Genomic DNA, 10,567 nt, shown 5'->3' on the forward strand with positions numbered 1-10,567 from the left:
AGATGTGTAGCATGCGAAAATTTTCTCCCACTCTGTAGGTTGTCTGTTTGCTCTTGTGATAGTTTCCTTGGCAGTAAAGCTTTTTAATTCGATCAGGTCCCATTTATTTATTTTTGTTGTTGCTATGATTGCCTTTGGGGTCTTCCTCATAAATTCTTTGCCTAGGCCAATATCTGTAAGAGTTTTTCCCACACATTCTTCTAGAATTCTAATAGTTTCACACCTAAGGTTTAAGTCCGTTACCCACCATGATTTGATTTTTGTGAGAGATGAAAGGTAGGGATCTTGTTTCAGTTTTCTACATGTGGCTATCCAGTTTTCCCAGCACCATTTATTGAATAAAGATTCTTTTCCCCAGTGTATGTTTTTGTCTATTTTGTCAAAGATTAGATGGCTATATGAGGATGGTTTTATATCTGGGTTCTCAGTTCTATTCCATTGGTCAATATCCTTGTTCCTGTGCCAGTACCAAACTGTTTTAGTTATTATAGCCTTGTAGTATAGTTTGAAGTCTGGTAAATTGACGCCTCCCATTTTGTTTTTATTGCCTAGAATTTCTTTTGCTAAACGGGGTCTTCTCTGGTTCCATACAACAAGTAAAATTATTTTTCCTACATCTGTGAAAAATGATGTTGGTGTTTTAATAGGGATTGCATTGAATCTGGAGATCACTTTGGATAATTTAGACATTTTAACAATGTTGATTCTGCCGACCCAAAAGCATGGTATGGTTTTCCACCTGTTTACATCCTCCCCTATCTCCTGCCTCAGTGTTTCATAGTTGACCTGTAGAGGTCTTTTACCTCCTTAGTTAAATACATTCCTAGGTACTTTATTTGCTTTGTTGCTATTGTGAAGGGTATTGAGTCTTTGATTTGGATCTCAGTTTGACTGTTATTGGAATATACTAATGCCTCTGATTTGTGTGTATTAATTTTGTGTCCTGAGACTTTACTGAATTCATTTATCAATTCCAGGAGTCTCTTGGTTGAATCCTTGGGGTTTTCTAGATATAATATCATATCAGCAACAAATAGTGAGAGTTTAATCTCTTCTGTCCGTATTTGCACACCCTTGATTCCGCTCTCTTGTCTGATTGCTCTCACAAGGACTTCCAGCACTATGTTGAATAGCAGTGGGGACAATGAGCAACCTTGTCTGGTTCCAGTTCTAAGTGAGAATGCTTTCAATTTTCCCCCATTCATTATGATGTTGGCTATGGGTTTGTCATATATGGCTTGTATCATTTTTAGGTAGGTCTCATCTAGGCCTATTTTGTTAAGCGTTCTTATCATAAAAGGGTGTTGAATTTTGTCAAATGCTTTTTCGGTGTCTATTGAGGATCATATGGTCTTTGTTTTTGCTTCCATTTATGTGATGTATTACATTTATAGATTTGCATATGTTGAACTATCCCTGCATCTCTGGGCTGAAGCCCACTTAGTTGTGATGGATTATTTTCTTGATAAGCACCTGGATTCAGTTTGCTAGGATTTTGTTGAGAATTTTTGTACCCATATTCATAAGGGATATTGTTCTGTAGTTTTCTTTTTTTGTTGAGTCCTTTTCTGGTTTTGGTATCAGGGTTATGTTAGCTTCATAAAATGCATTGGGGAGATTCCATACTTCTCAATGCTGTGAAATAATTTCTGCAGGATAGGCATCCAGTTCTTCTTTGTAGGTCTGGTAAAATTTGGGTGTGAAACCATCTGGTCTGGGACTTTTCTTTTTAGGAAGGTTTTTTATTGCTGTTTCAGTTTCAGTACTTGATATTGGGGTATGCAGGAATTCTATTTCTTCCTGATTGAGCCCAGGGAGGTTGTGTGTTTCTAAAAATTTGTCCTTTTCCTCCACATTTTCCAGTTTGTGTGCATAAAGGTTTTTGTAGTATTCATAGATGGTATCTTGTATCTCCATGTCACCAGTTGTAATTTCTCTTTTTTGGTTCCTGATGGAGCTTATTAGAGATTTTTCTTTTCTACTTTTCATTAATCTAGCCAAAGGCATGTGAATTTTGTTTATTTTTCCAAATAACCAACTTTTTTTTTATTAATGTTCTGTATGGTTTTCTTGTTGTCAGTTTCATTTAGTTCTGGTTTGATGTTATTAATTTCACTTCCTCTGTTGGGTTTGGGGTTGGTCTGTTCTTCTTTTTCCAGCTCTTTGAGTCAATTCATTAGATTGTCTATTTGTGATCTTTCTGTCTTTTGGATATAGGCATTTATGGAAATAAACTTTCCTCTCAGGACTGCTTTAGCTGTGTCCCACAGATTTTGATAACTTGTGTCTCTTTTTTCATTTAATTCAAAGAGTCTTTTGGTTTCCATCTTGATTTCCTTGTTTGTGAAATAATCATTCAGGAGAAGGTTGTTTAATTTCCACGACTTTGTGTAGAATGAGTTTCTGTTAGGGTTGATTTCTACTTTTATTCCACTGTGATATGAGAAGATGCATGGTATAATTTATGTTTTTTAAAACTTTCTAAAACATGCCTTGTCTCCTAGGATATGGTCAATCTTAGAGAATGTCCCATGAGCTGATGAGAAGAATGTATGTTCAGTGGTTTTTGGGTAGAATGGCCTGTAAATGTCAGTCAGGCCCATGTGTTCTAGAGTGCTGTTCAGGTCCATTATTTCTTTGTTTATTTTCTGTTTAGAGGATCTCTCCTGTGCTGTCAGTGGGGTTTTGAAGTCTTCGGCTATTATGGCATTGCTGTTTATCATTTTGGTTAGATCAAGTAGGGTTTGCTTTATGAATCTGGGTGCACCTAGGTTGAGTGAATACATATTTAGAATTGTTATGTCTTCTTGTTGAACTATACCCTTCACCATTATATAGTAACCCTCTTTGTCTTTCATTACTTTTGTTGACTTAAAAACTAAGTTATCTGAAATCAAAACCTCCATGCCAGCCTTCTTTTGGCTTCCATTTGCTTGAAATATTGTTTTCCACCTCTTTACCTTCAGTCTAAATGCATCTTTGCAGGTTAGATGTTTCCTGAAGACAGCACATACTTGACTTGTATTGTTTTATCCATTTGGCCAGTCTATGTCTCTTGCGTGGCGAGTTCAAGCCATTCACATTTATTGAGAGAACAGATAGGTGGGGCAAATTTCTGTTCATCCTGTTGGGTTGAACTTCATTGCTATGTTTTCTCTCTTGAGCCATTGTGGTATCTGGCCTTTGATCTTTAGCTTTTGAGTGGTTTTACATTTGTGAGTGTGTATTGTGCTGATCTGTGTGTAACTCTGTTTTGAGTACTTCTTGGAGGGCTGGTCTTGTCTTGGAGAATTCCCTCAGTCTTTGCTTATCTGAGAATGTCTTTATTTCTCCTTCATGTACAAAATTTAGTTTTGAAGGGTACAAGATTCTATGCTGGGCATTATTCTGTTTCAGAAAGTGAGAATGAGGCCCTAGTTTCTTCTTGCTTGTAAGGTTTCAGTTGAGAAGTCTGGCATTATTTGGATGGGCTTTCCTTTGTATGTTACCTGTTTCTTTCTCCTTAAAGCTCGAAGAAAGGCCTCTTTAGTGGATATGTTGGTGAGTCTGATGACTGCATGTCATGGCATCTTCCTATTTTCAATGAATCTCCCAGGGGTCCTTTGAGCTTCTTGTACCTGTATATCCAGATTTTTAGCAAGACCTGGGAAATTTTCCTCTCTTATGTCTTGAAATAGCTTATCCAGCCCTTGAGTATTATATTCTTCACCCTCAGGAATGTCCATAACTCTCACATTAGGCTTCTTCACATAATCACACATTTCTTGCAGGGTTTTCTCTTATTTCTCTGCAATATCTCTGTGACTGACTTATGTAATTGGAAGGTGTTATCTTCAGTCTCTGAGATTCTTTCTTCTGTTTGATCTACCCTGTTCTTGAAGTTTTCCACTGTGTTTTGTAGTTCCCTGAATATATTCTTCATTTCAAGGAGTTTGATTTGATTTTTCTTTAACATTTCTATTTCTTTAGTGAATTTTTCTCTCATTTACTTCATTGTATCTTTTGTGAATGTTGGTAGGTTTATTGTACTTTTAACTCTCTCTCCTTACCAACTTCACAAATGATAAGATTGTGAACTACTTTGGGAACAAGGACAGTGCTTTTTCTACATTTTTAATAATAGAGAATGTCTTGTCCAAATAGAAAATTGAAAAAAAAATGAAAGTATTGTTTAAAATTGCACTTTTACTTTTACTAAGTACTTTAATATCTATTGAAAATTCTAAGGGTAAATTGAGCTGTCCCCTGCCCAGTATCCTTTCCACCACCCTTCCTGGAATTCTGAAAATGGTCATAAGAATTTGGTGAAATCTGACTACTCTTAGGGAGCCCTCAGGAGTATGGTCCTGGATTTGCAAAGCTGAATTGAGGAAATGATTTTCTGACTCCTATCCTTAAGAAGTGAGGAGATAAACAAGTATCCCCACCCCCAAAAAAGCAACTATAAAGCTGAACAAAATATTTAAAACTTCAACTTTTTGATGGCTTTGGGATGTGGCAACATACAAACAAGTTTAAAGGTGTTTATTCACAGGAACTACTGAATTCCAGTGTGTGGTGTTTTGCCCCAACATGCATTCCCTACTTCCAGTTCTGTTGAGTCATAGTACAACAAGCATGGTGCAAGCTGTGAAAACCACCAGTGTTGGCACTGCTTGCTAGTAAAGGCTCACTGAGGGCATTGGCCTGTTTGGTACAAATAATGGACATGCCCAGGAAGGGAATTCACAGGGGTTCTAAGACATCAGAATGCCAAATGGGCTTTATAAACTCTGAGTAAATCTGGCTTGACTGGAGGCTGTGAACATGTGTGACAGAGAATATGACTGGCAAGGTCACATGTTACCCACACATCTCTAGCAGGAGCCTGTTCACATTCCCAGGCAAGACATTAGGGAGCCTGGTAGGGAGTAGAAGTCAGGGCCCATTTGAAAACCAGCTGGTTTGAATGTGCTTTCCAGTACACACACAGACTCTATTAGCAGGGAATGGAAGCCTGACAAACATGAACTATCTGAACAAAACTTCTAACCAATCTCAGGCTCAACAGTGAACTATGCAGACACTTCTCTCTAAGCTTTCAGGATTTGTCAGACCAGATTAAAAATATAAGACTCAACTGCATGCTACGTACAAGAAATATACATTAAATTCAAGTAGTTTGCAAGTAAAAGAATAGTAAATATTTACCAGGCAAAGAGTAACTTTAAAAGAACTGAATTGGCTGTGTTAATATCAAGCAAAATATATCTTTTTCTTTTCTTTTTTTTTTATTACATTTGGACCTTGAAGAAACATATACCATCAAATATACCACTATTCAGTAAAAATCTATTCTAGTTTTTGGGAAGCACACATGTCACAAACTATCTTGCTTCTAATCTCTAAGACTTTACTGAGAGTTTATCAGAAAGGTAGGCTCTGATCTAAGGGATCCTGAGCCTTGAGGTTTTGAATGTTTTGATTATTGTAAAACAATTTCAAGTGGATGAACCTAATTCCCAGCTGTTTTTCTTCTGTAATGGGCTAATCATTTTGAAATTATCTTGTCCATTAGAAGAATATTCAATTCCTTGAGCTTTGTAATCTATTCTGTCTTTGGAAAAATTTTTTTCCTGTACAATAAGGATGAATTCATCAGAACATACCCAATATTAATTATAACAAAAAGCAACAGATAATGTATATGTGCTGTGTTCACCTTAATGACTACTCATAAATTAGTAACTACTCTATGGGGACTATTTCTGGATCAATACAATCCAAGTGTAGTAGTTGCAGGCTACGCTCAACTCCTTAACATGACTCTTAATACCTGACATTGATTAAAAGTAAAAAAGGGTAAGTAAACAAATACATACTCATACATGATTACATTTTCAAGAAGCCACCCTTTGCGGAAGTAAACAAGAGAGGAGACTTTCAGGAAGCTGTTGATGGGGACTGGGAAGGTTTAAAGCTATGGCTTTGCTAAGAACCCAGGTGCTTTTGTAAGGAAGGCATTTGTAAGAGTAGATTCTGCAGCATCAAAGGATAATTCTCTAAACGAGGTGGGTGTTTTCTCAATCTAAATTCTGAGGCTTTCAGCAGTTGAGGGTTAGAAACAAGATCCAAAGAAAAAAGCCATCTTTGTTACGCTTAAGAAAGGTGACTGTGCCATTAGGCTCATGATGCTAAATGGTCCAAAAGCCTTTGGTAGCATAATATGGACAAGAAAAAAATTAATACATAAACCACATAACACCATTAAAAAATATATTTTTTCATTTAAAAAAGTATTTAGAACACATAAAACAAGGCGACATCTATTCCTTTTTCTTGCCTTCTGGTATGGGATCTGTTGGTGGCTCCTCCACTGTGGCACTGTTGCTCTCTGAGCCAGTGTTGTTATCACTGGTTTCTTCCTCTGCCATACTGTCGACCCCCTCCTGCCCACTCTCCTTGTCCTCAGGAGTTGACGTGCCTTCTTCACCATTCTGTTGGCTTTCTGTTGTTTCTTCAAGGTGTGTCTCCTCTGTCTCCATTGGAGTGTTCTCATCGTCTTTCTTTTCCTCAGCTTTATTTGCCACTTGTTCTTCTTCAAGAACAATGCTGCTCTGACTGTGCTCTGCTTGCTCCACTGCCTCCTTCTCCCTTTCCTCCTGCCTTTTGCAGGCCTGCTCCTCTGCCTGCGCAATCTCAGCTGCAATTTTCTCCATATCCACTTCCACCTTCAGACCGCACAACTTTTTAAGTTCATTGTTAAATGAATCTGTGCTTTCCAGGAATTTCCTCTTCTTTTCCTGATGTCGTTCCTCTATTTCAAGAAGTTCAGCCTCTAGTTTGCGCTGATGAACCATTAAAGATTGGACCTGTCATTTGAGGACCTGCATGCTAGCTGTTGTGACAACTGACTGAATGTCTGGCACCACACTGTCACTAAGGATTTCACTGATGAGGCGGTGGTTTCTCTGGAAACGGGCAGTGGCTGCATGCTTCATTGAGAAGCCATCATCATAATCATCTGGATCTTCAGCAGGCTGAATCTTCATGTACAGTTCTCCTTTCTCCATGCGGGACTGTCTCTGTCTACTTTCTTCCTCTAAAGCAGCCTCTGCACGACTTTTTGCATTTATGTAGGCAAGGTACAAGGGGGAATTATGATAGGCCTTCATAGACTCATTGTACTCTATCTTTTCTGCTTCGTATTCATTTAAATATTCTTGTTTCTCTTCATCTGTGAGCTCTCGCCACATGCCACCAATAATCTTGCCAATCTCCCACAACTTTAGGTCAGGGTTAGAAGCCTTTACTTGGTCCCAGACCTTTCTTCTGTACCTCATGTAGGGCATCAGAGGCTTATCTGGTGGCTTTGGGAGTTTTGGAATCGTAATACCAGAGGATGTCCTGACCCGGCTGTTGGTGCCCGGGTTCTCTCCCAGCGTGTAGTTGTTGTAGGTGAGATGACTGTATGGATTATATCCCACAAACCCTGGTGTGCTGGGCATTTGTGTTGCAGGAGCTGGGGTGGGAGGTGGGGCATAAGATGGTCTTTGTGACATTTTGGAAGATTAAGTTCTCAGTTCCGTAAGAATGAATCTGAGACACCGAGGGCAGAAAAAGCGCCCACAGCTCCAGCTTCGTTTCCCTTTGTCCAGTGCTCACAAGCAAAATATATCTTAAGACAAGAAATATTACTAGAGACAGACGGGCACTTTATGATAACAAAAAGATTAAAGAATGACATCAGCAAGATGATGCAATAGGAAATCCTGGCCCACTTTTCCACTCAAAAACACAAATAAAACAATGATATTTGGACCCAAACACCTTTATGATATGTCCATAATCCAGTTAAGAATTGCAACACCTCAGCTGAGCACAAAACAAAACAAACAAAAAATGCTTAGTAATGGGTGAGAGAAAACAGACAAAAAAAAATGCATATTAGTCCCTCTCCCATGTCAGCACAGCTCTGCATCAAGACATCTGATCAGCCTGCAATTTCTCTCTAGGGAGAAAGTGAGTGAAGCATTCATCTTACATCCCCAGTCTTTGGGGAACTGCACATGAGCCCTATTCTGTCTCACATCACTGAGAATGTTGAGCCAACAAACCTAGTTAAAATGCCTACGGACAGTTAAGAACAAAGAAAGGGGATGGGGGCTCTTAGCAGCCTGCGCAGCACTGTGGGACCAAGAGAAAGATTAGAATCTTGAGACTTACTCAGGAGAAAGGGAAAGAAGTGGGGTTGTGCCCATATTCCCAGCATCCTAGTGTATTTCCCTAGAGACAAGGGGCAGGTGGCTTTCAGCATCCTCCACGGTTGTGTGGGATTGGAAGAAGGTGCACAATCCTGAGACTTCTCCTTCATGAGGAAGGGAGAAAAGTGGAGTTTTCACCCAGCTTCCTGGTGTTTCAGTGGACTCCCCTAGAGAGCAGGGTAGGCCAGCTTATGATGGCCAACATGGCTCCATGAGACTGGGAAAGGCACAGAACCCTGAAATTTCTCCACCAGGATGGAGAGATGTAGTGGAGCATGCCCATCCACAGACACCATTTTAGAGTCTTCTGGAATCTCCAGCTGAGCTGATTGGTGAAGTTATTTTCCTACCACAAACAGTCTCTAAATAATTGAAGAGATAACTGCTTCTTCAAATGCACAAACACCAACACAAAGCTACAGTGAACACAAAGAATCAGGGAAATATGACACTACTGAAGGGAAAAAAAAAAACTCTTCACTAATGGACCTTAAAGAAAGGGAGATCTATAAATTGTCTGGCAAAGACAATTTGTCTTAAGTAAGCTCAGGAAGCTACAGAGAACACAAATAGGAAACTAAATAAAATAGGGAAAATTACATGTCACTAATTTGTAGGGGTTTACATATTATTGTTATACACCCTTTGTCAGTTATAATTACTACCAATAACTTTTTATATACTTTTCTTTCACTCTTTTAGGGTACATTTAATCAACAGAATTTCATACTTATCCTTTATTCAGTATCCTTTATTCATCATTCACTTTATTGTTAGTATTCTTTGAGTCCTATTTAAGAATTCTTTGTATCTCCCAAGGTCTAAAGACATTTTTCTGCATCATCTAACAAATTTATTGTTTTATCTTTGATGTTCAAATATAGAATTCATATGGCATTTATTTATGATGCCAGGTAAGGGTCAAAATTTATTTTATTTCATACACACACACACACACACACACACACACACACACACATATGCGCTTGCTGGGCTTGGGCTTTCTCTTCCATTTCTTTGACATATTTATCTATCCCTACACCCATGTCACATTGCCTTGATTACACTAATAACCAAATCACTTTATTCCAGACTTCTGTCTTTGTTCTACTTCAAGAGTGTCTTGATTAATTTGGGAAATAGATACATGTTTTATGATATATACAAGTAGATGCATATACAATTACTTATATATTTCATACCACAATAAGAATAAATCCCAAATAGAACTCAAAAGGCCAATATCCCTGAAGTATAAAAAGTCTTAAAAATTAAATGACAAAGAACCAAGGACCCAATAGAAAAATGGGAAGAAGGTATAAACACACAATTCACAAAAAAGATATCAAAATAGCTTATAAACATGTGAAAGTTTTAAAACTTATTCAATATTTTAAAAAATTCAAACTGTACTGGGATATATTATATTTCTCACATATCAGATTGATGACACTTAAAAAGTATGACAACACATTTTATTGGTAATGTCGGGAAACAGGCACTCTAGTATATTATTTGCGGAAATGCAAACAGTGCAAACATTTTGGAGGAGGATTTGGCAAAATCTAACAGAATTACATATGTTCTTACCTTTCGCCCCAATCATCTAACTTCTAAGAATATGCCCTGAAGATACATCTCCAACCATATGAAAATACACGTGCACACAGTTATTCACTATAGCATTGTGTATTATTATAAAATACTGGAAACAATCTAAATGCTCATGTATAGCAGAGTACTTGAATAAACTGTGTTATATCCACACATTGGATAATTTTGTGATTGCAAAAAGAAAAAAAATGAGGAAGATGTCTATAAAATGATCTGGAGAGGGGAGGAGGGGATGGGTATCTACACACCTAATGGGTGCGGTGCGCACCGTCTGGGGATGGACACACTTGAAGCTCTGACTCAGGTGGGACAAAGGCAATATATATAACCTAAATACCCATAATATGCTGAAATTTAAAAAAATTAAAAGAAATGACCTGGAATGATATCAGGGGCATATTGTTAAATGAAAAAGTAAAAATATCTATAGCATACTAGCTTTCATATAGGAAAGAAGATAGAACATATATGTGAATTTACCATTTGTGCAAAGAAATACAGAAAGAATAAACTTGAAACTAATGAGAACCATTATACGCAGGCTTTAGGTGAGAATGAGATACAAAGAATGAGGAAATGTGAGTGGAGATGAAGGAATGAGTATGCGTGATGCTTCTCTGAGCATATTTTTTATATAGTTCTGACTTTTAGAGACTGAGTAATGTTTTATATACCCCCCAAATAAATAATTAAAATCATCAAGGATATGA

General features: G+C 37.8%; 1 protein-coding gene across 1 annotated transcript; it reads right to left on the bottom strand.

The window, feature by feature from the left end:
• Positions 1-6,305: 6,305 nt before the first annotated feature.
• Positions 6,306-7,613, bottom strand: LOC123648935 (SWI/SNF-related matrix-associated actin-dependent regulator of chromatin subfamily E member 1-like). Its single transcript, XM_045566869.1, is given in 1 exon segment — positions 6,306-7,613. A coding segment is annotated over 1 exon segment (1,236 nt). The 5' UTR covers positions 7,542-7,613.
• Positions 7,614-10,567: the final 2,954 nt, after the last annotated feature.

This window comes from Lemur catta, chromosome 13 (genome assembly GCF_020740605.2).
Source record: "Lemur catta isolate mLemCat1 chromosome 13, mLemCat1.pri, whole genome shotgun sequence".
In the NCBI taxonomy this organism is placed as follows: domain Eukaryota; kingdom Metazoa; phylum Chordata; class Mammalia; order Primates; family Lemuridae; genus Lemur; species Lemur catta.